This window comes from Dermacentor andersoni, chromosome 1, assembly GCF_023375885.2.
Source record: "Dermacentor andersoni chromosome 1, qqDerAnde1_hic_scaffold, whole genome shotgun sequence".
Classification (NCBI taxonomy): domain Eukaryota; kingdom Metazoa; phylum Arthropoda; class Arachnida; order Ixodida; family Ixodidae; genus Dermacentor; species Dermacentor andersoni.
In genome coordinates, this window is record NC_092814.1 from 134,376,116 (window position 1) to 134,402,196 (window position 26,081).

General features: G+C 43.3%; 1 protein-coding gene across 10 annotated transcripts in view; it reads right to left on the bottom strand.

Annotated features, from left to right (window-relative positions):
* The window catches only part of LOC126544253 (uncharacterized), a 28,906-nt gene extending 6,463 nt beyond the window's left edge, over window positions 1-22,443 (bottom strand). Inside the window, exons 1-5 of one of the 10 annotated variants that reach the window (XR_008608757.2) lie at window positions 22,072-22,443; window positions 21,138-21,239; window positions 4,980-7,611; window positions 2,553-2,597; window positions 1,361-1,483 (exon numbers count right to left, since the gene is read on the bottom strand). Coding sequence is in view for 3 of the 10 variants with exons in the window: in XM_050191506.3 (XP_050047463.1) it covers window positions 18,657-20,957 (2,301 nt within the window). In the remaining 7 variants the exon portion in view is untranslated. The other 9 variants (XR_011893409.1, XR_008608758.2, XR_011893411.1 and 6 more) reach the window with 9 other exon arrangements.
* Between the last annotated feature and the right edge of the window lie 3,638 nt (window positions 22,444-26,081).

Here is a 26,081-nt window from a genome sequence, read left to right on the forward strand (position 1 = left end):
ATATTGTAAATTCCAAAAGGGAGAGGCCATTCTCCTTACTGACAAAGAGCACTACATAAAACTCCCTTCTGATGCTGACAGAACAAATCAATACAAAAATATCACATACACATAACAGCTAAGCATAAACATACTAAAGGATAAACAGAATCAGACAGTAAACGCAACAGTTGAAAAGGTAGTTCTCTCAAAAAACAAGACCTTAGGTGATCTTAGGTGAGCAACAGTGCAGTGTAAGCTGCACCCTCTCCAGTAAAATAAAACACAAAGGGCACATTATGAGACTTAATTCTCATGAACAAAAACAAAAGCGGAATTCATATATGGAAACATCAAAGCACTATTTGATTAGCCTTGTATATAGAAAGAAAAAACAAAAGGAATGATAGAAACGTAGTGAAACAAAGGAGTGCAACAGCTGAAGGCCCAAAACAGCAAAATCCTAAAAGGAAAAACAACCTGAAAACCACCATATGTTAGTACAATGATAAATTGTGTAAGAGAAGCAGGCGACCCGCTGCAGCAAAGGGTGCCAAATTAGCTTCTCCATAAAGAAGAAAAATTCAGAACATGGCTGCTACATAAAAATAAATTGTTTTAACATGTTGTTCTCACTCTTACATATGAAGACTCTTGCAAGTGGCATAAAGCTGTTATAATTAGGCAGTGTCTTAATTTTTTCGTCATTTTCCTTGAAGTAAGCAAGCATGTAGTCCAAATACAACCATGGCATGCTCTATAAATTATTCGAGTAGAATAACTATACCATATTTCCATGCGAGTAAGACTACAGCCAATTCATGTGTAGATTCATGGATCATAGGGAATGCCAATGTAATTGCAGTTAGTGGTTACCTGATACCACAGCCCACTTGGCATGCAATAGTCAACCAAGTGCAGTGGCACCAGGCCACACCATGCTGCCAAGAGTGCTGAGCCACTTGTAGCAGTATCAAATCAGCCCTTTCCTTTTAAACTGTCTCACTGCTTTCCATACACTCAGCCTGACATCACGTAACAGGATTCTATATTTGTCGCATTTTTGAAAACAAACAGCACTACTTAAAATGCAATCAGGTGCCACGAAAGGCCATAGCATTTGATTCAGGTGATGCTGGAGATGAGCTGCTACATCTATATCTCAGTAGGGTTATCCAGTTGGTGTTCATACACTGGGCTCAACATAGCAGCAGTGGTTAATTGCACTGGCCATCGTAGCACGGAAACTACCAAGGAAACATGTTGCAGTGAGTGCTCATCTTATAGTTGCCACTTCAAAGGCGAAACTTTCTTTTTGCGCACTGAAGACAGTGAGGTTTAGTCTTGTAGTTGTTATCGTGATTACAAGTTTGGCTGCTACCTGTTTCAAATGAGGAAGAAAATTTGTTGGCACTCCTAAAGGCACATGGGACGATGCTATGTGGGGCTGGAGGGCGAATCGTACTTAGGGAACATCACTCTCTTGCTGGCTGGCTTGAGCATTCTAAACATGAAAAAGAGGACAGAATCTTTACAACTATGCAAGCACACCACTCATTACTTACCCTGTGTTCAGAAATGCGCCCTAACTTGAAGCCCATGCTTGACTTGGTCACGACAACGACAGGCGTGAACATCCCCGACACTCATTGCCTCTCCTTGGGCGCATTCGCGTTGGGCTTTACCTTGACCAAATCAAGCATGGGCTTCAAGTTAAGGCACATTTCTGAATGTGGGGGTAAGACATACAAAGTAGCTCAATAAGCTTAAGGTAACCGGTTTTCAGCTTCACTATATTCAGTGATTAGGTTAAAATCCCAGAGTAGAAATCCACAGCTATAGCATCTCCTTTATCATGGAAGCAGAACTAAAGCATTTGCTTAAATGGTAGCTATGACAATGAAATTTGTCGCTGGGCTCTCTCTCCTGCTTGCAGTCAATTTCACTGTCATTGTCAATCCTTTTTCACATTATGTGAAAAAGGATTGACTGTTCAAGAACACGTGAAAGTACATGGCTTGTGCCTACCAATGATACAAGCACGTAATACTGCGTGCTATACACAGGAGCTGTGCAAACATACAGAGGAGCAACAAAGCGCGCAAAAGATCACTTAACTCTACAGGCAGCCCTTATTACAAAAGACCTCCACCGGCAGACACAACAAAAGCAATGCATGCATGGGAACTACCTCACAACATCGAGCACCACTATCAAAAACGTGTGCCAGAACTACTGAAACTATTGTGCCGTTGTGCACAAAACCTGCGGACCGCGAGGAGCACAGTACAAGAAAGACGAAGACGAGTATGAGAAGCTGAACTAAAACACAGGACAAAGGAAGGCAGACAAGATCGTCGCTTGTCTATCGCCATTTGTTTCGTGCTGCAGTTCTGTTCAAACTCGTCTTGGCCAGTTTAATAATATTCCGACAAGAAACACCGCCAACATGCCTTGAAGGGTATTGCCGCAACCGTTGTGCGTTTGCGTTGTGCATCAGCTCTGCCGGCCTATGCTACGCACTCATTACTGGCATACAAGAGAAGAAAGTACAAAACCAGCCGCCGACATACCTTGAAAAGCATGCGCCTGCTGACGAGGCTGACGACCGGACGCCACTGCAGACATAGTGAGAATAAGAAATGAAGTGACACAACATCAGGCACCGCAACATACAAGTGGTTCGTTCTGAGAAAGGAAAGGTTGTAAGGGCGGGCGCGAGAGAAAAAAATCTGGGGGCTTTTGCTCCTTGAATATATGATTGCCTAGGCACTACGGAGGAGGTTTCTTAGCGCATGTTATATTCGTTTGTCCCCAGACATGCCGGCGTTGCGGAGTGCGGTCGAGTTTGTTTACGCTCAGCCGCTGGCTGCCCGCGCGGTGAGGCAGTGGGCGCGGACGCCCCATTTGGTGATCGCTTTGTCTGAAGGGCCTATGTTCTGACTGGTGTTGTATAAGTAGCAGGTCGCTTTTTTCGTCGCGACGATAGCTTGGATTTTTTACAAGCACTGCTCCAGGAGAGCACATATGACCAACAAACGGAGGCCTCAGGAGAGCACCTGAGCTTATAATAAAGCAGGCGGCGCAGGATCTCCAGGGCACCCAAGGGGTAGCGGGGGGGATCAAAGCTGGAAGCAGGGCGGCCCGTGGGTTGGAGCCGCGGAGGCCGAAGCGTGCCAGGGGGTGTTCGCATAAAAAAAATTGGCTGTCCGTTATCGCGGACTCCTGGCACACGCGTGCTCCATTTGTGGTGCTGATTATGCTATAAGGAGTTTCATATGCCCTATCAACGTAACTATCCGAAGCATGCTGGCAACTTCCGCGTTAACAAAGTTGACCATGTCACCCCCCCTCCTCTTAACTCTGTATATTGGCGAGCCGCCCCCGCCCCCCTCCAATACGTTGAGGCTTCCCTGAATCCTTCCTGGCAATGCCTTCGAAATTTCGACTTTTTCTAAGTAATTTCACAATGGCTAGAAGCGTATGGCTTGGAGACATCGAGTGCTAGCCATCTTGAAGGTGTCTGAAATATAGCTTGACGTAGCTCTAGCTGCTTCTAGCCTGCTCAAGCTGTATCAAGCTCGCTAGCAGCCAACTTGTGCTTCCTAGGGTGCCCCCCCCCCGTGACCGAAATTTTTTATGTACTATGCAGCCTGCATCCTCTTCCATCTCTGCATACTAATCATCCACGGTCAAGTGTGTGCCCAAATGAAAAATTTCTGGCTTGGTCACTGCACTGTTCCAGACAATATCCACCACAGCCTCACAGAACAATGTATTGTTCCATTTAAACAGCCTAGATGTACTATGACCTGCAGTTATTCGGTGGTGATAATTTCTACTGAAAAGGAACAATGGATGCCTTCCCAAAGGGAAGGGAGGACACATATGGAGAGCACTGCAACATGGCATTTTTGGAACTTACAGTATACGTGTCAGAAAGCATTTGTGCTTTTAGACAAGTGTAAAGCTCAAGCGACAGCCATGACTTCATGATAGGTGACAAGCTGCCCATGCGTTGTCTATAGGTTTCTTCCTTCTGTGTGCCTCAATTTGCAGCAAAGTATGTCCTAGGCGTTTGTGCTCGTGCTTTTTCCCTGTGAGGAGACAACATAAAGCAATACTTTTGTGCTTGCAAAATAATCATGCAAGGCGTCTGCAATCTCTCATTTAATGAGCATGTTGGAATCTGCTGCTTTACCTCTGAATTGGGGACACTTGTAGCACAGCGTCTGGCCTGACCATTTTCCATGCCTGTCTGCTCTGTTCTGCTCAAAGCTGCTTTTTTCAAAGTGAGCTTGCAAATCGAATAAAAACTATTATGTTTGATTAAATCCATGGCAAATAAACACTTTCAGAAACTCGTCGCATCATCCGGTGTTTTAAGAAATAAATGATAAGATTACGGCCACCAAAGGGTCCCTGGCTATATCAATCAAAAATAAACTTGAGCATCTAATGATTGTAGGGTGAAACAAAACAAAGAAAAATAGCGGGGGACTAGATCATTGTTTAACTAGAATGCATCAGCTTACTTGCTGTACAGACGAAAAAGGAACATTATTTCTGTCAGAAATAAGTCAGAGTGCACTAAAAGGTGTGCCTAAAATTAGCGAGCTGCATGCCCATGCTTCTCATATTTTACCAGGGACATAATTTAGTAGCAAGTGTAATTAAAACAGACAAGGCCGTCCACACAGTAAGGATTCAGCTCTAACCATAATGGGCCGTTAAGATGTATCCTATTTTTTTTTTTATTTATTACGTGCTGCAGGCACTTAACGGTCCAAGCAGGATAGGCTAAAAAAAATACTCTGCTAAGCCAACCATCGGATGCGCGTGCGTGAGTTCCCATAAAAAATTACTACAAGCAAGATGCAGAAACAAGAAAAAAAAGTACACTTGAGTTTTTGGGAAAACTTTGCATGTGCCTAGAAAGGCATGCTGAATTCAGTGCTTATGTACTCATATGCGCGAGTAGTTCGTCGGTTGCCACTTGCCTCTCGTTGATTTCGACCATCCAGAGAAGTCTTCGTTTTGCCTCTTTCGGAAACAGAAACATTCTTCAACCATTCCTGGAGTGATTCGTACACAGGGGTACATAACATCCAGGCATTTTTTTCGGAGTCAACCCACTTTGCGAGCTTGCTTTGGCATGTGTGCGAGTGAAGCCGTGGGAACTTCAATAGCGGATGCGTGGGCATTCAATAGCAGATGCACTTAAAATTGTTGGCACCTAACCCAACGATGAATGTCACCACCCTGCACAGAGCAATGAGGTAGGACATCGAGGCACCCTAACTGGCTAAGTGCATTGCAGCTCACTGACAGAGCACTTATATAAATGGCTCGCTGAGAATAACCGCATTTGGCTAAGCCCCCTGAATTTGGCACATCGTAGGTGCCAAAATCGTAAGTAGAGGCATCTACATTAACATCCAAAAGCAAATTTAATGATGCGGCCACGCCTCGCTCTGCTGTAGCCTTCGCAGAACAAGGCATTGAAGAAGGAAAGAGAGCACAGCGAAGAAGGTGTTTGATCGGCTATAACTCCACTTTTGCTGAATGCATTGAAGTACTTCTTGCGGCAAAATATTTCTGAAAAAGTCTATTTTAACTTCACATGCATTGCTTCCCTTGATAAAAAGTGGTGCAGGGCCCCTTTAAACTTTGCGTGCACTGGCTGCTGTTGGCTACAGTCTGGCTGAGCAGACACAAGCCCATTATCAGCTACCACAATACCCATTATACACAATTCCATAGTGAGCGTGTAATGCTGTGGAAGGTACGCAAGTTTTGTCATACAGAAGTATGACTACATGTTTAATGGTAAAATGGTTTAGAGATCCAGCTGTGAATCATGCACTGATGTGTTAATACGGTCAACTAAAAATTGCTGAAATATATAAAATTCTGCAAAGTGCATTCAACTTAAATAAAAGACAGCATTGTCCTAAATTGTAATTAGAAGTAACACTTTAATGACATCATCACAAAAAGTTTCTAATACCGTGCATTTATAATAATCATAGCACAGAAGTACAAAATATTATATTAGTATCAGCAACCTGCAGAGCAACAAGGCAATTTTTTAAACAGCATCATGTGTACCATGTGGCATCCCAGAGCCCGAGGGATTCCTAGATATGTTTTGTAGTAGAAGGACAGTCTTCGTGCTACTCATTATGGCATGTGCGGATGTCATCCACAGTTTAAAGAAGTCGACGTAATATCGAAGAATAAAGAGAAGCTAGTATGGTTGATAATTACGACCAAGATGATTGACAGGCGGGGCATACAATGCGTAAGCTTGTCATCTGTAGGATTATTAGAAAAAGAACTTGTGTTTCTTTGGGTCAACTTTAAATCATTTTTTGAAGTCATGGCTCTGTGACATGCACATCTGCTTTGAATTCGTGTTGGTATATATGTTCTGTCCTGCTTCAAATAAACATATGTTGAAAGTTAGCGCTTGCGTGCCTCACCTCCTCTGTCCATGTCTTGGTTTTGTGTGCTATTGTTCTACAGACAAGTGTGGCAAGTGTGCATGCCCACATTGACATTGCCATGTGCTGTGTTGATAGCAGTAACCGAATGCTGCAGTATGGACTTATATTCACTGTAGTGGATCTATGAAACTGCAATTTTTGTGCTTTCATTAGCGGGTTCGGACCTTTAGTGATTCGCTGTCTACCATATGAAAGTATGTCAGCGCAGGCCGTTTATGAGATTGCAGCCCCCATGGTGTAGCACCATGTCTGCTGCAAAGCTGTGCATCTTGTTGCCATCATAGCCTCTATGAGCAGTGCAAACATTCCGATGTCGAATCTCAAGGAAACTGATGCAGCCACCTCCATTGCTCACAATTGTAAGCTGAAGCTTTCTTTGCCCGGGCGCCAGAGATTTGGCGTGCCGTTGTGCATGTCACCAAGTAAAACTGGCCGATTCCAGAGACTGTAATCAAAGGTGCTCACTTGGTGGGCTTGGAAGGCAAAATGTAAGCAACCTATGCTTTGCACTTAGCCAATAATCAAGGTAACACATAGGATCAAGCACATGCACATTGGGCAGATTTTGAACATCTGTTTAGGGCTGCACATTATTGAGATCCTTTTTTATGAAATAGTTGAACAAAAACTGCAGGTATGCCCTTGAGCCTTCATCATTACTGCACTTATAAGGCCTCCTTAAATTTTTGTAATAAGTCTGCCCCTGGCACCTGATTGAACAATATTTATGAGATAATAAAACACTACAGCCTGAAACAAACGGTTCTTTTATTTATAACATACAGTCTGGCATTTAAGGTTCTTTTATTAAAAAAGCCATTGTAGTTCCTATATCCTCAAGGAAAGAAATTAAAGGATCCATCTTTCGCAGCTAGCTACAGTCCTGATGTCTTTGAGAAAATGGTAGTCTTCTCCTACACTTCCTAGGAAGCAAAAAGCTACTTGATCTATATCATTGTGGGAGGGCAGGTCGACAATATGTTTGTGATGGAGTTCACGTCTGTGCATGCTTAAATCATCTGGTGACCCAGGCCGCCTCGATTTGCACTGTATCCGGTATGGGTCTGCAGTCTACCTGGGAGGGCAATCGTCTAAGACAGCAGGCAGCATCCGACACATAAGTCTGCGAGACATAAATAGTGCCCCAAGTTGTATTATCTGCAAGACAGCAGCAGCCAGAGGCCAAAGGGTGGGTGGAAGAGCCGAAGAACATTAATAATTGTGACACCGACAGCTTTTTAAATCTGAAATCTTTCACTGGCACTTACTTGGCAGCCGTACCATGATAAATGACACATCAATACCAATGCCATTGCTAGTCAGGCATAAAGTATGTTTGCATTTGCCTATTCTTGGCTTTCTTGAAACCAGGGAAAAGAAAGGCTCTGTGAAAGTGCTCTAAATTACTCCAGTGCAGATTTTGTTCGAAACTAGTACATACTCATTAAAGAAACGATACTAATGCCTTCTGCATATTTCTGCTAGCAGTCTCAAGTTGATGTTACCACCCCGACAGCTCCATGTTTCATTAAAGACTTGCTGAATGTCCTTTGAGACATGCTATATATTGTTACAAACTTAAATACAAATACTGTGATTACGACACAGTTGTAGTGAAACGGGCACTCGTTCGAAATGCCAAACTGACTGGTGGCACCTGTATTATACGCCTATTAGACCAGTCTGAAAAGAGATTGCCAGAGGCAGAGGTGTACATTGACTCGCCGCTTTTCAAGGCACACGTTCATGCCGTTTGCACGGAGAACCCTTTGTACGAAGTTGTACTTGGCAATGTTGAAGGTGTCCTCCCAATTGACGATATTGTGTGCAAGCAATCCGATTCACAATTATCAAGTCGCAGTGCAACAAATTTACTTAAAGAAGGAATGGCGGCTGTTGTAGAGAAAAAGAAAGAGCAGCAACGAAAACTACCTGCACTACAAGTCAAACCATTAAACATCAGCCCGGAGGAACTTCGAAAGTTGGAAAGCATGGATCCCATGCTAGAAGCTCGTTTCGCAGTATTGGAGAAAAGAAGCACATCAAAGAAGCAAGCTGTAACAGAGTTTGTGTTGGTTCGTGGCATCCTCTTCCGGCGGTACTAGACTGCAGAACTGCAGGACTTGGAGCCACTTGTGGTTCCGAAGAAGCTCCTGGACACAGTAATGAAGATGGCAGATATAGGGTTACTTGCTGGTCTACAGGGACAAAAGAGGACAGTAGACCATGTCCTTGAGGAATTTTATTGGCCGGGAGTACAGGCGGATGATACACGTTTCGTAAAATTGTGTGACATATGCCAAATAACTGTACCGAAGCACTTTGCAGGCTGCGTGCTGTTGGGAAATATGCCCATCATCAGGACACCATTCCACCGAGTCTCAGTTGCCATTATTGGTCCTCTGTCGCCAACGTCCGATAAAGGGAATAAATATGTACTGACCATGATCGGCTTTTCTACACAGTACCCTGATGCGGTAGCATTACCAAGTATTGAGACAGAGCGGGGAGCAGAAGGCCTACTAGAAATGTTCTCCCATGTTGGTGTCCCAGGAGAGATAGTGAGTGACCATGGCAAATCTTTCACATCCATCCTAATGCAGGAACTGGGACTACTGTCATTTCGATAACTGCCCACAACGCCGTACCATCCAATGGCGAATGGTCTTGTGGAGAAGTATAATGGAATGCTTAAGCAAATGATCCGACGTACGTGTCAGGAATGCCAAATATTTAGAAGTTCAAAGGTGCAGCACATTCATAAGCTACTCGCCCTGCTCCCTTGTAGTATGCATCACTGTAATGTACTTCCTTCTACCAAAAGTTGGTATTAGCACATGTCTAGGAATTTGTGCGCAGTTATTATTGAGGTATGTATTGGCAAAAGTAGATGATGCGTTCGAAATGCGGAAAAAAAAAAGATCACAATGGCTGGCCTCTAGAATATTCAAGGTGCACCTTTCTCTGTAAACTAAACCTGGTTTCCACCCCTTCCCACAGAAAGTATTCGTGTTTCATAGTTACGGGATTTTTCAACATTTCTTTTTTTGCCCATACTGTGTTCAAGATTTTTTGTGGCAGCAAGCTGAAATGCACCAATGTTTAAAGTTGCTTTAAAAATGACTTTTTGACATGCAACATTTAAAAATTTAGCGAAATTGCAGGCCTGTGAAACTAATGCTGCTGAAAAAGCTTGTGTGGAGACACGAGGACAAGCCGAGAAAAAAGACAAGGACGAGTGCTAACTCGCAGCCGAGTTTATTCCAGACACATGCACGAATAAATAGAAAAAAGTCTCTGCGCAGACTTTTTCAGCATGCATTTCAACCAAACTAGCCCAACTTTCTGCTCTCCTATGAAACTAAATATCACTTAGTATATGCAGTGATGCCATGTTTGTCCAAAGCAAAATGTGGTTTCTTGTGATGAAGTGATCTTACTTCATGTTATTGTTTCCGAGTAGAGGTTTATGGATACTTGCAATGCAGCTAGGAAGCACAAACTGACTGGTTCTTCCCAGATTGTTTAGCATAACTTTCTTGTATATAGACAGTGACAACAGTAGGCAATTGGTATCGGTACACAATATGCTTATTATGGTTAATAGCATGAAGAAATTGACGTCCTTGTAGCACAATGACTTAATTTGCCGAGGTGGTCTAGGGCAGCCAGTGATGGAATGTGCACCTGTAATATCGTTTCAGAGTGCAGCATCATGATTGTGGAGTGTCTGCTCATGCACACATGCTGCAGGGACATGCCTCATCCAATCTTTTGGAGCTAATTTTAGTTTAGATGCCTAGCAAGCAAACTGCATCTCAAGTTTTCAACCATCTCATTGTCACATTTTCTTTGCTGGAAATACTTCTGCCGTGGTATCTCCACATTTAAACAGTAGACCAACTGCACAAGGAAAACACTCATAGGGAACAACTAATTAGTTTTATAGTAGGTAGTGACTACAGTGACGGGGCCCGGTACTTTAACATCAGCACTACAGTGACAGGGCCGGTCACTTTAACAACACTGTAGCGACGGGGCCGTCACTATAACGATGTCAGTATTGGGGGAGATGATTACGGGGTCGCCATCTGTCGGAAGCGCCTCACTTGCGTAGTCTGAGGGATAACGCGGCGCGCTCCGCACAGGTTTGGCTATCGGCGCCAAATAAACATACTACACGGGAGCTCTCCTGGACATTTTTGCAAGTACTCTCGAAATGACAGAAGCATCTTACCTTTAAAATAATAATATTGGACAAACAGAAGGCACAGAATGATTTACAGACCCTATCTATTTACCTACTACGTACGGCAAGCTGGGACACTGCGCGCGGTCGCCGCGATCGATTCCCCCGAACCGCTTTCTTGCGTTAAAGGTAGCAATCGCTGAGAGAAAACTATGTGAAATATGTTCTTATAATGGGCCGTCTGTGTAACCAAATGGGGCATCACAGAATTAAGCTTCGATGCAGCGATCGCACGGGTTCGCGGTGACCGACTGCGCGTCTGCATGCATGTCCGCACACAATGTTTCGCTTTCGCTGCGAGAGCATTTTCGCACCGTGCCGTGAGGTTTATGCCGCAGTATATGAGCATTTGACGGTACGCAAGCAACCATTGTTGCAAGTACACCATCAGAGCTGTTCAAAAATAATTTCGTTATAGCTAGGGACTTCGACGTCTACACGGCGACTTGTGCTGTGCCGTCGCGATGATTCAGTGTTTTCTTTTTCTTTTCTTCTAAAGTCTTCGAAGCTTCAATATCATTATTTCTCAAGTAGCATCGCACTGGATGCTTATCGGTCTTCTAAGCGAGCAATTACCCGCTGCTTCTTTTTCTTAATCCAGGGGCACTATAACGTAAAACTATTCCAAACTTTTCTATTCCAATTCTGCAATCAACCCACCGCGATTGGTCAAAAACTTTTTGGACCACCCCCACTTCACCTGTCTGTCACCCGACGTCACAAAAACCGCGATAGCTCCCCATCTAATATCACGTGTACACACCGATTATGGAAAATTTGACCGAACAAAACAAAAATAGTCATTTCTGATTCGACGCCTTTTTGCCATTAGCCCTCGGCTATTGGTCAAAAGTTTTCGGGCTGCACCCACTTCCACTTGCCTGTCACGCGACGTCACAAAACCGCTAGAACTCACCGCCTCACAGTGACGTGTACGCGTTAAAGGTGTATTAATATGCGGAACAAAACTGAATTTTCTTCTGAATAGCCGCAGGCTGCCCCGTTCCGAAAGGAATAAAAGATGGCTGCCGCCGATCGCTCCGGCACTGGCTACTCGCCCCTGCCGGAGAGCATGGGTTTATTTGCGTGTACAATAACCGTTTGCGTGGCCGTGTAACGTTATCGAGAACTTTCGGCACGTTTACAACCTCGTTCTGCCAACTCTTCTTTTGCTGAGGATCCGTTTTGCCGCATTCTTAAGCTTCCGTTTCATGCCCCCGCGAATGTCGATGAGCCATCGCAAGCTAAGTAAGAGAAAGCGGACCAATTGCAGACGCCGGCACTACCCTCTTCATTCGCTTATCGATATTCAGTGCAGTGGCTCAGCCCCATCAAAGCCCCCTCCACTTGAGCATGCTCCTCTCCTCTTGTGAGCCAATTAGATAAGATAAGCGGCTCAGTGCAGGCAATGTTATTCGTTTTCAAAGCAAACAAAAGTGACCTCCTATGAACAAGAGGAGCATTTGATTGGTTTGCTCAGACAACCCTGCGGGTGACCGCCCCATGCTTGCGTCAGCGGTTACGCAAATTTGACGTCAGGAGATTGGAATAAAAACATATTGGAATAGTTTTACGTTATACGGCCCCAGTACAGTATTCATTGTCTGGTGCTACATAAGCATCAACATATGCCATGCCTTTTTTTAATGCGCTTTGTACCGTTCCCTTTCCATTGCAGTAAACTTTCTTTCTTTATTATCATCATCATAGGTGTTACAGTGCATACGCAAAAGACTGTTTAGTGGATGGGTCTGGATGCGAAATATAATACACATTCGGTACAAGCATAGGGGGATAAATGCAGAGGATGAATGCAACACATTAGCACATTAAAAACTGAAAAAAAAATTTTTTTTGCAGCATGCATAAAAATTATCTCCAGTTACATAAATTATCAAACCGCAAAGAAAAGAACGCCAAGCAAGTATACAGGCACCAAATCAGTGGTTTATAGCTAATTAATATGATTGTAGTGCTTTGCCTAAATTTTGTGCTTTCTTTTTTGGAGGGCATGTTGTTCCATGTCTCCAAAGGCTAGCAAGGGACACAAGATTGGTGAAAAAGAAATTGAAGTCGCCCCTGAGAAAGTTCCTTCAGCAGTTCTGGACGACATAGTTGAGATATGTGAAATCCGGAACTATTTCACCGATGATGGGTGGGCAGCACTCACTGCAACAATTACTCAGAAGCGTAATCATAGTTCGCGGACATGTGGTGCATGTCGGCAAAGGGTTCATGGTAACGCCATTGGGTGTGACTCGTGCCTGAAGTGGCTGCACTTTATATGTGTCTGTCACATCTAGGCAAAAAAGTAAGGTGTGATTTTGTCAGAATTGTGTGAAATTTTCGAAATTATGCAAAGCTTTCTCAATATGGGTGCGTTCAGATTACACTAATCAAAGTCCCATTACCATTTCTTTTGTTTTCTATATAATTTTATATGTGATGGGCGAATATGTTGACACAAAGGAATAATTCTTAGCTCTGCATGAAACGTTCTAGTTTTCTTAGGAAAACGTTTTATATGACAAGAAATGGAGCATGCTATTCTTGCGATTTCGCAAAGTTCCAAGTATGGAGCCCTCCTGCATGCACAATTTTTTTTTCTTGTATAGTATTTTCTCATGTAAGCCTAACAACTTGTATTGTTTCAAACACTAAGTAATATTTCTTTTGTTGTCTTCTTATTCTGGGAAATATTCCTAAACATTTCTCCACGAGCTACGTGCTACGAAGAAGCCACTTTTCAGCCCAACCTTTATGCAAGATGTATCGAGATTTGATCACTGATCGCCGAGGAAATATTCATGCTCAACAACAATGTATCGTGTATGCAGGAGGGCCCAAACATGGAACTTACCGAAATTGCAAAAACACTAATCTACACCTTTTGTCATATATGATCATGGTCATGGGACCTCGATTACCGTTCTTGTATCAATATGTCCATATATATCTTCGTATTTTTGTGATATGTCAATGTGGTTAAAGAGCCGGACCACGTATCTGTAGCGTAGATGTTAAAATGCCGGGCCCAGTCACTGTAGTGCAGATGTTACAAGTACTGGGACCCGTCACTGTAGTCACTACCTTTCTAGTAATGTTTACCTCTCAGATTTCAATCCATAGACTCCGTACAGTGGACAACAGGCTGTTCAATATGGCAGCCAGAAGTCTGCAATACATGCACATTACAAACATGTACACTGGACTCTGTTAAAGTGAAGTTAAAGGGGCAACAAAACTGCACTGTTCTGTTGTGAGTGCCTGTATAAGTCAATACAAATTAACCTTATAAGAAGGCAATACACAGCCAGTAATATTTGATTTATAACTGTAACATGCACACTCAGTATAACAGAATTCAGTGGTCAGGATGAAACATTTTCTAAACTTGCTCAAAATACTTCAGAAGACTTTTTAGAGACAGTACAGTAAGCCACTATTGTGTGTCGTTGGTGGTGCCTAAGCATCAGCACATTTGCTGGCATCAGCAGCAGCACCTTGTAGTAGTGCCATAAGTAATTCAGCAGTTGCTTTCTCCACTTTTCCAGCATGTCCACTTTTGCTTGGCCATAAACGTTACATTTTTCTTAACTCTGAAAAGCACACATGGGCCATTCTGACAACTGTGATTACTTCATATTCTCACTGGGTAGGGCCTTTAAGTTTGTGTTGGTTAAGTTTGGTCTAATGAAGAAGTGCAAGCCATCAAAGCCAGCTTGCAATAGGTGACATCTCGTTTGCAATATGTAAGGAATATGGCTAACCACATTCATTCAGCTTAGCAGAAGCCTCACTGCACATCTGTCTATTTACACTGCGCACACACACTTACCAGCAGTACGTGTGACCAGCTCAGAGGTGCTTATCGTGCTTTAACGCATCTCTTGACTGCACGATGGAGTGTGTTATACTATCTTTACTTGTGCATGCATGCTTTCTTGGCAAGCAACATGATTGTGATAAACGATGTGACACTATGTTATGTCTCCTATTTATTGGGACAGCAGTGCCCATTTTTAAAGAGCATTTAGTGGCGATACGAATGTCCCGGACCACTGCAGGCCTATTCTTTCAGTGCTAAAATGCATTATAGCTTTGTGCCACTGGGGAACTTAAAGTGGAAGAAAACCCATCACCACTGAGCCAGTAAGACTGCAGGCGAAGAAGTGGGACTGTCTGATTATTTCAGTTTAGCTACCATAAGAAACCCATTGGAAGTGCTGGGCATGTAAGCACTAATGCTCAGTGAGTTCCGAATAGTCCGAAGGATAACAGCACAAAACACTGGAACAACAGCTTCAAACTATATTCACAAGAGTGCAAGTAGCTACATGTAGCTTTGCAGCTTTGTGCTACATTCACATGGACACCAACTTTAAGTGCATCCCAGTGAGAAGGCTTCAACAAGAATGGGAGCAGCATATATTACAGGTATAAATCTCTCAGTAACAGCAACAATAACAACAGTTCAAAACAGCGCATGAAATTTCAATACAACTTCCACATCACAGCTATTAAAGGAATTTGTACAAACCACTTTGTACTATCACACTATTTAGTAAAACAGCATAAAAGAAGAGGCATTCACAACCTTGAAAAAATAGGAAATGTTGCAGTAAACAGTACAAGCATGTTGGGTGTTGTGCTGTGTGTATGGCAGCTGGTTAAAACAGTATGCACAGACTAGCAGATTTCCTTCCACATTGTAATGAAGTTGTCTACTTAAAGGCAAACTGCAACAAAACCTTCGACAGTGAAAAAGCCTAGTCTCGGAGTGCGCAGACATAAGCAGCCTCTGTGCAAAATTTTGCATGCGAAATACTGTGGATGAGTCATGAAAATCTAGCAAAGATAGACCTTTTTGACACCAAAACTGAAAAACGCCACTGTTACTGCTCACAGAAAAATCACCAAGGCAACATGTTGGGACTGACATCATATGTCCTCTAACCACCAGGTGTGCACATGATCTGCTAATTGCTTTTTAAGACTGCTTCAATATGTACTACTCGTTTATAATCGAATTAGTTAAGGTAGAATGTCATTGCAGTTGGCCTTTATTGACAAGTTAATCACAGTGAGCCAGCACACATTAGACACAGCACAAATAACAGAACAATTAAATTACACAGTGTGCATACAGGAGCTTGCTAACAGCAGATCTTGGTTGTACCGTAGTTGCATTAAACACAAAATAATTGTAGCATATGAAAATGAAATAACCGTGTGCTTGTACTTCCCTGCTTGTGTTCTGCACTTTTTTTTTGATCAGCGTTAATGCTCTCTATGCAGTTTATCAGCAAGTAAAGCTTAAACATTATTTTTGCAAAACAAGTCAGGTTAGAATAGCAGAGGAAAACATGAACAAGTATGATGTTACTTGCTTTTAAAGGTCTTTAAGGTGCTCTCCAACACTAAGTTACCGGCTTTCTTTTGTTGGTTGAGTATTTGGTGGGATAAGATGATTTCTGCACTTATTGCAGCACGAATATCAAAGTATTTATTATGACCTGCCCATGTAATCAAGGAAATCGTACTAGCATCACCATACAGTGCCGTCAAGCACTGCACCTGCAATTAATGGTTTCACTGAGAGCGTGGCACCATGATTAATCATTTTGTGAATTACGGCTTCTAAAATTCTTGTATGTCCATATGTGTCTATCACATGTGGTAGCATCCACCAATGCCTTTAGCCAATACTTTAACACTTTCAGAGCACTGACACTGTCTCTGTTCTGTAAGCATTCAGCATTCACTTGGTGCTCATTTTCCATTGTCAAAAGCAGCCACTGCAATTCAGAATTTAAACATTCTTTGAGCTTAATCTACATGGCTATTGTGACAGTGTGACGAGAGTGCTGCCAAGCCAATGTGTAAAAAACGCGCATATGTAACACAATGTTGGAATCTAAATGACGTGAAGCCTTTTTTTGGTTAGCGAGGTAGCAGCAGTAGTGGACGACACAAGCACAGCCTTGTCACCTTTAGCTGTTAAATGTTTGTCACTAGGATGAAGGCAATGTACGATGCTTGTTGAGGGAAGAATTGAAAGGCGTATGCACAAAGAAATGAGACGCATACCTAAATACACTCAGGGCTTCATACCCTTTGTGTCACAGTAGCACATTTATCCTGGATGATTGGCCAAGAATGGGCACATACACAGAAGGCAGTTATGGTTGCAGAGCTTCTGGACTAAGGAGCTTATCCAGCAGCAAGAAAAGAAGCTCGACCAGCTACAATGCTTGTTCTCTTTTCTGGTTCAATAAATGCTAACAATTACTACTAACCAGTGTCATTGTATATGCCCAGTAAACCAAATTGTTTGCTTGACAAGACAGCAGCGAGCATATACCCAGTGGCCCAAGTCGTCTATACATATATCTAGAAATATATCAGGCTAGGAAATGATGATGATTGCCAAACTCCGGCAGTGAGGCAAAGAAAGCTTTGCTTTAAGTAGGTGGCAGTGAACAAGCAACAATTGTATGTAAATGTTGTGTGTGTGCATGTGTTGGGCACTTGGGTATCGGCTACGACAGCTTGTTTCAGTGGGAGAGTGAAAAAGGCAATGGAAGCTGCTGGTCCATGACCCGACAGCAACTTTCCCTTTGCATTTTGAAATTTTTTGGTTGAATAATGGTCACATGGGCTGATTCCCACAATTAATTTCCATTTGTCATTGTGTGATGTTAAAATTCAATGACATTAAAAGTGTTGGAGGGCCCTTCTAAGTGACATAACACAGTGTGCATGATGCACAAGTAAAACACAAAAAGCAATGCATTAGCCTTCATATTACACTGTTAGACGAAGAAGGGTACACATGCAAATTTGTCATATACATGGCTCAACATTCTAATTGAAAGTGTCCTAAAGCTGCACGCAAAATTAAAACATGTAAATCTTTATGCAAAGTCAAGCTTTTTGCAGTGCCATCAACAGATTTATTTCAACAACATACGAGAATGGGAGAAGATCAAACTACACGCATGGTTTAGCATCATCCCTGCACTTCTGTGTTTGTAAAGAAAGAAGTGGTGATATCACAGCTCATGTTCTTTTAAAAATAATATACATTCTTTTTAAATTGTACAATGACATGACAAACACGGGCTGTGTAAAAATGACAATTGTGAGGTTTGGTGGTTTACACATAATGACAGCAAGGAACTAACTATTCATTTAAAGCAGCTGTACTCAATTGGAACATGCCTAGTTAAAATTAAAGGGACACTAAAGAGAAAAATGATTTCTTGTGCATCAGTAAATCACCTTTCTACGACACTAAAAACACCACTCTTACCACAATAAGAAGCCTAGCAAGCAAGAAAAAGCGAAAGAACGAAAGACGGGTGGCGACGCTTCCTTGAAGTTCCCACACCTGGTCGCTGTGACATCATGGATTTTGATGGCATCTTCTAGGGCCTACTTCTTTACATAGCGGTACAGATGGACTACATTGTATTCTAAAGGAACCAAATATTAAACATAGCAAGTTCTGGGAACCTTTACTCAGCCAACGCGGCCCAAATGCGAAAACATACTTTGGAATCCCCGACGTCACACTGACGTAGCGGCGTCAGAGTTTCGGCGCGAAATTCAAATACTGATACTTCGACCTTCATTTTCTCATCTAATAATCAAACTACTATTTTAAAATGACTGCCTGCAGGGTTCTCCAACAATGCTTTATTAGTCTAAACTGATTTATTGTTTCGCTTTAGTGTCCCTTTAAAAGTTGCATGCTATGATCAGTTTGGTTGTAACACTGCAAGTTACCAACAATAGTTTCTTGACAGAAGACACTAATGCTCCTCTAGAATACTATAGAACATGACAAATGGCTAATAAAGAAATTTAATGAAGGAGAATGGAGAAAACAGTCTATGGCACTGAATACTACCGCATCATATTGAGCTGTGATCAGTAGTCTGAAAAACTGAATGCAGCTGGCTTATGTAGGCACGCCGTTCCTCCAGTAGTTTTGACAAATTATCACCCTGTGTTTGTTCAGCAGACTCCTCTTTTGATGGTTGATCACAGACATCTTGTAACTTTGCATATCTGGCAACTGAAATAATTTTTCCTGGGAACAATTTTACTTCAAGTGATCTACTTTTCATGAAAAGATTTTCATCCTTCACAGTAGTCAAATTAACATGACCAGGTTTTATCATCTTTTCATTTAGTCTACCCATGACAACAACACATGCACGGCCAATGCAGTTTGGCACCGAGATGATCAGGTGCATTTTCTCTAGTTTCTTTTCCTTTTGAGGTTCTTGCTCCAATACAGCAGTTTTATTGCCAGCAGATGAATGTAGGCATTTGCAAGCCCGTACTGGTTGTTTTCTGCGAACAAATGACGATTTTGCTCCTTTACTTTCAGGTTGCCTGTTGCTGTCAACAAACTTTAAATTATCACTGCAACTGTTTGCTTCCCCCTGCACTTCAGCCTTCTCTCGCTCACAACCAATATCACTGAAGGAGAAAACTTCCTCAGAATCAATGTCAGTCTCTTGCCAAACAAGATGACAAACTTCTTTTTCCTGTACCGAGACATTTCTGTCCACAGAAATGCTTTCAGCATTATGAGAATTAATATGAGTGTCAGGTCTTCGTCCATGGGATCGACTACTTGAGCTGGTGACAGTGCGGTCTATAACTTGCGACAAGCTATTTTTCTGCAAGGCAGAGCAGCTGCGATGATCTTGTGAGTTTTCATTACCTACAGTCATCCCTGCAGAAATATGCATCGTAATACAAGCATCCAGCACTGTTTCATCTAAATGGCACTTTGAGTCATTGACAGCACCATGAAGATGATGCGTCTCATTTTTTTCTGATGAGCAGTAAGTGCCAAAAGCATGGAAGTTCTTGATTGGTTCACCTGAATTAAGGGTGGTACATCCCTCACAACCATCTAGAACTGTTTTAACAGACTGGTGCCCTGAGTGGTCGGTGGCACTGTCGACATGAAGGGACCTATCACTTTTCTTGGATATGCAGCAACGGTCAAGAGCAGGCAAGTTCTGTTCTATGGCAACTCGTGTAGGATTATGTTTTTTAAGAAAGTCTTGCTCCAAGTTGACAGAGTCATCAATACACAGTGACCTTCCTTCTTTTCCTGACAGACTGTAATTGCTAAGAGATTCATTCTCTCCATCCACAAAAACACCTGTAGAGTCCTGGGTGCCAGTAGAAGAGCAAGGTTCTATTACATGAAATTCGTCCGAGTTATTGATAGTGCAGTGAACAGGGGACCCATTAGGTTTTGGTACACTGTAACTGTCAGAACATTGGGAGTTTGTGTTCTGCTTAGAAGCCTTTGTTTGCACTGTACTGGGCTGCATATGCATTACATGCTTTTCCGCATTGCACACTACATCTTCATTCTCTTTTTCCACCAATGATGGAGATGTTTCTTTAGCTTTTGTTGGCAGCATCATATTACTTGTCACCTTTATGTCAGCCCCTGATGCTACAGTCACACTTGCAGGCACCTTTACTGAAGCACTTGCAGCAATGCATGTTGAGCTAGAAGTCTGGCAGTATGTTGCAGGCCCTCCAAGATGACTGAAAGATGATGCTTCGCACATTGTTGAAGAGTTGCTGTTAGAATTCATTCCACTGGCTTTGAGACCCTTGTAGCTGTATGCATTTTCAGTAGAAACAGATGGTTTGACTGACTCTTTGGTTACCTTTGGCAACAAGCGACGGAAGGCTCTTGGCCGGGAACGAGAAGTGAGTCGGCCTACCTTTGATATCTGATTAAGCAATGGGGTATCTGAAACAAAGTTAGTACATGACGAAGGTTGGGATGATGGAAACGATGGCAGCATCTCTGAAATTGGGCTTAGGGACGGATGCGATTCTACATTTGCAGCTGCAAGTTGTGGTAGAGCTGTTTGCAAAAACGGTGGTCTTACAAGGTTTGCCACCGGGCAAGCGGTGCTGGAAACCAAGTGCAGGGGTGTAACTGGTGATAATGGTGATGGCAAAAGTGTGGGAATCACCTCAAAAGAGACTGTATCATCACAATGTTCTTGATATGACACGAGTGACGGGCTTATTGTGTTTACCACAACAAGGTAAGTAGAACTGAAACTACTATACTGCCTCACAAGTTCTTGACTGTTCAGAGTTCCCGCAGCAGTAAGGGAAAAGCTGGCATCATTTGAAGCAACGGCACCACTCATATGAAACATACTAGGATTCGCTAATGCAGTGGTGGATGACTACATAACAGGAAAGAAAAAAAAAAGAATAAAGAAGCCCATTAAACAATCTAGCATAGAAGAAAACATAGGTTGCTTTGGTCGTTGTCTTGCGACTGGGCTGTCTTGTGAACAATGCAAGTGCCTCGGTGGTATTCGATCACAACTCACAAGCTTCACAATGCAGAAATGTGCTGTGCAATGGTGCAATGGAAGTCAATGCTGGCACTGGACACAAATGAGTGGCAGATTCCGATAACTTCATCCACACACCTGCAGGGAATGAGAGAAAAGAGAAAAGAAAATGTCCCTGTTGTAAATATGCTCCTGTTCATGAGAAGCACGAGATCACTGCTGCTTGGATAATCGAGGTCACATTTTCTCCTTTGTTTGGTGTGAAGCACTCAAGAAGGCAGCGAGATAAAAGCACGAGTAGATTCGAATTCACAGCCAATGTACACTTGTAATGAACTCATCTCAATAAAATTGGGAGCATGAAACAGATGGGGAAAAAAAAGAAAGCTTTGTCTATTCTCACGGCAGCAACCTCCGCTTCCTAACACCACATCAACTGTCGGTAGAACAGAAACATGTCTCGAAAGAAATTTTGGAGGTAATTCGCGGAAGCTCCCTAGGCTTGCGTTCACGGAATCTGAACTGCCAGCGGAGCCCGCGATCCAAGTTAAAATTTGCGCAAATACAAAGTGTAAACAACGTGTCATTATTTAGTATACTTTGGCGGCAACTCTAGGGCACCAATGGGGCAGCGGAGACACCAAAGCTGGAATCCAGACTGGTCTGCGATTACGGGCACACCGAGGCCTCCGCGTGTCAGGGGTGTATCGCGGACTGCCGATCTTACATGTGAACCCCTGGAATGCTCCGGGGTTACAAACCCTTACGAAAAAATAAAACTAATAAACTTCACATGTGTTGTTTCCTTTGTCTGGCGAAATGTCACGCGTTCACGAAGACCGGTTTTCAATTAACCGCCGCGTCTCGCGCTCATTTCAACAAGGGCCCAAGCGAAATATAACCGATGCAATCGTACGCAGCCTTTCATTTTAGCCTCGCCAAAGTCACTAGATCCGAGTGAAGCGCATACCTGTAAAAGCATGCTAGTCGCCCATCTTGCACGCTCCAGTCCACCGCACCAAGTCGTATCAAGCGCCGTTGGATGACGCAGTTCGATGAGGTTACTTCACAAGGGAAGATTTAGTCCCACTGTCCGCAGTAAAAATTAGGACGGTTGCGCATCATCCCAACTGCATGCCTTTATTCTGCCGCACTGTGCCGCAATCACGGTAACATCCGAAGTAAGCATAAAAACCACCACTTACAGATAAATGATCAAATTTCAAGGCACGCCACAAGGCCCAGCACGTCATACCACCTCCTCCCAGGGCTGGGTTAGCTGGGTGCACGGATGGCTGGGTGACTAGGGACTAGCCGTGGCTAGACGGCTAGGTCACAGGCTTGGTCTAGTCAGTACAGTCACGACTACAGCGCCCCTAAATTACAGTGCTGCAATATCTTACGGAGAGATGGCGCCACACTCGATTTAAGCTTTCGACTTGTATATGAAATTTGTGACAAGAAAGAGAAGAAAAACAAGAAAAGATGATAGATTATATTCTATTATGCCGCGAAAGATTTTTTTACTGTTTACTATTTCGTCGAGATTACCCATTAGTCCACCGAAGCCGATGTATTCGAGGAGAAGAAAGCATCTTTCTCGAGTGAGTCAGCGTACGTGTTGCTTGCAGGGCGATGCAGTCTTGGATACTGCCACTAGTCCCGAAAGCGTTTTTCCTGAAGAAGAATGAAAGTTTTATGATCGGCAAGAAAAATACTTAGGCCTAGTTTGGGATTGTTGGGGAATTTGGGGGAGGATTGGGACAAGTGGATGCAGCAACTCTAGTGGATACCACGCACACACACACACACACACACACACACACACACACACACACACACACACACACACACACACACACACACACACACACACACACACACACAAACAAACAAACCGGGTGTTGTCCCAGCAATTAACGCGGAACAAGTTTCTTAAAAAAAGTGAAGCCTAATGATGAGCTAGCTTCCCGTGTTTTTTATGTGCTTATTAAGCAGTAATATATATATATATATATATATATTAACGCGGTTTAATTAACAAGCCAGAGCGATGCATAGGCAGGTCTGTTGATCACGCGTCAGGCACGGAGCGAGCGAGCTCAGTCCTCGAGCGAGGTGTTGACGATGCGTTCGAAGCATACGCCTGTCTTCGCTACAACTTCCCCCGAAGAAGAGAGGGGGTCGTAGTAAGGTTTGAGTCGCTGCACATGCACCGTCTCGCGTCCACGGCGCTTTAAGTCAGCGGACGGCGTGAGCGGCTCAACGACGTAATTGACAGGGGACGACTGCTGCACGATGCGGTAGGGACCGTGGTACTTGACGAGTAGTTTAGATGAAAGACCGGGAGTGGTCGAAGGTATCCATAGACAGACTAGAGACCGGCTGATTAGAGCAGACGGGTCAGTCGTCATCGCGACGGAACTTTTGCTGCCCTTGGTCTTCAGTCGTAAAAGAGCGGGCCAGCTGGCGGCATTCCTCGGCGTATCTGAAAGGTTTAAACAGCGGCGTGCACTCGGATCGGTCAGCTCAGTAAGGGAGAATCGTGACGAGAATATGGGAAGGTTCTCGGCAATATACGAGGAAGAGTGGGGGAAAGCTCGTCGTGGCCTGTGAGGCCGTGTTGTAGGCGTAGGTCGTATATGGTAAAACGAGGTCCCAGTTGGTGTGATCGAACGCAATGTGGATGGATAGCATGTCGCCCAAAGTGCGATTGAATCGCTCAGCTACACCATTAGTCCGTATGCGGGTGATAGGCAGTACAATTAAAACTCGATCTAACGAAACCTGATTTTACGAAGTTCCCGATCTAACGCAGAAATTTCAATTCCCCGGCAGCTACCCATAGGGTTCGATGTTGTCATCAACCCGAATTAACGAAACTAACTTGGCCGAACTCTATTTAACGAAAATTTTCCTGAAATAAATGAGTAAAAAGAGCGGCGATTTCTTTATTATTTTGACACAGACCGGTTTTTCTTCGAACGTGCCCTCTAAAGCTAACGTGTTAAAACATCTAGGCGCCGTAGGCGCGACCCTAACTTTTTCTGACGAGGCTGCACGCCGCGCTCATGCACGGAACTGCGGACTAAACGCCGCCTCACCCGCCGTTGTTGCTTAATGGCTATGGTGTCGGGCTGCTAAGCACAAGGTCACGGGATCGAATCCCGGCCACGGCGGCCGCATTTCGATGGGGGCGAAAACGCCCGTGTACTTGCATTTAGGTGCACGTTAAAGAACCCCAGCTGGTCCAAATTTCGGGAGCCCCCCACTACGGCATGCCTCATAATCAAATCGTGGTTTTGGCACGTAGAACCGCATAATTAAAAAAAAAAAAGAAACGCCGTCTCGGTAGGGACGGCGGTGGTTGCTTTCGATATTTCATGGTTTATGCAACAGATGGCTGTATTAGCGGCAAATACGATGCCGCGGTAGTTTTTGCGTGTCGCTACGTTAAATTTTAGATTTCGAAGGACCGAAAAATTCCTTACAAACTTCCCGATTGAACGAAATAATACGAGCGTGGTCATCACTTCATTAAATCGAGTTTCAACTTTAGTGGTGCGATGGACAGTGCCGCAGTAGGAGCATGTAATGCAGCAAGGAGCGCGTTAACTACCTCGGAAAGGAAGACACATCCTCTGTCACTCAGAAGTTCCCAGGCGCACCATGGCGAAGTACGAAGCATTGCAAGAGAAGGACTCAACGTCGCGGGCTGTGGCTGTTGGTAGGGCAGCTGTTTCTGTACAAAGTGTCAGGCGATCTACGGCAACAACAATCCAGCGATTCGCCAGCAGGTGAGTAGGGCCGTAGAGGTCGATGCCGACGCGTTCGAATGATCGTGAGGGGCACGGAATTGGCTGCAAGGGACCACAAGCAGTGGCGTACGAACTATTAAACAAAAATAGACGATGACACGTTCTTTTATTTAAATTGTTAATGACATGTTGATTTATTGTGAAATATTCATTGGAGGTTATACAGCACTTAACGTTCATTACTGGGTGGAGCAAACTCAGAGCGAGCCAGGTGGCACGTACTGTAAAGATCGCCTCCCTTCCGGACTACACGATTGCGATTGCAATAAAAAAGGCTGAAAAATGCAACAGAGAAATTATCTTTGTCAGTGGCAGATCTGGTTTTCAATCGCACATTATGAACCATTACAGTCTATACTCCGTTCCATACATAGCAGTCAACGCTGTGGAAGCTATAGAGAGACTTCTTGCATTGGCTTCGTTCGCACTTGGGTATAGTTCAATGTCTTTTGACCGCAATTGTGCGCAACTGTTGTTTATGTTTGCTCAGTATTGAATGAAACAAGTCTTAATCCTTAGAAACAAACACATTGTGGTATATTTATTTATTTATTTATTCGGTATACCTACATCGCCTGTACGGCATTATCGTAGGGGGGTTAAAATACAGGTGGTCACAAGGTAAACATATTCAGCAACATCAAAAGAATACATCAGTAAATACAACATTGTTTAAGCACTGAAATTCGCAACAGCAGAAGACAAACTAACAAAGTACAAAACAAATTAAGTAAAAAAGTAACTAACTAACAAAAGAAGTAGCGTATGTGCAGAGATGAATAACAGGACAATCAAAGAATATGGCTCTCAATAGCATTTTCAAAACTAGACGCCGCCATCACTTCATTAGGGAGCTTATTCCAATCGTTAATCGGGTTAGGAAAAAATTAATACTCAGACACATTGGTACGGCACTGATAAGCTCTAATTTTGTTAGCGTGGTATCTCCTAGATGAAACGTAATGCGGCTCCTTGATGAACAGTGTTTTGTCGATACCAGTTTTACTTTTATATATATTATAAAGGAATTTAAATCTTAGGACTTTCCTGCATGAAGAAAGAGTTTTCCAACCCAACCCTTCCCGTATTCCGGATCCTCTGATAGTAAAATTATAATTTCCTGTTACGAAGCGTGCTGCTTGCTCCTGGACGCGTTTTATTT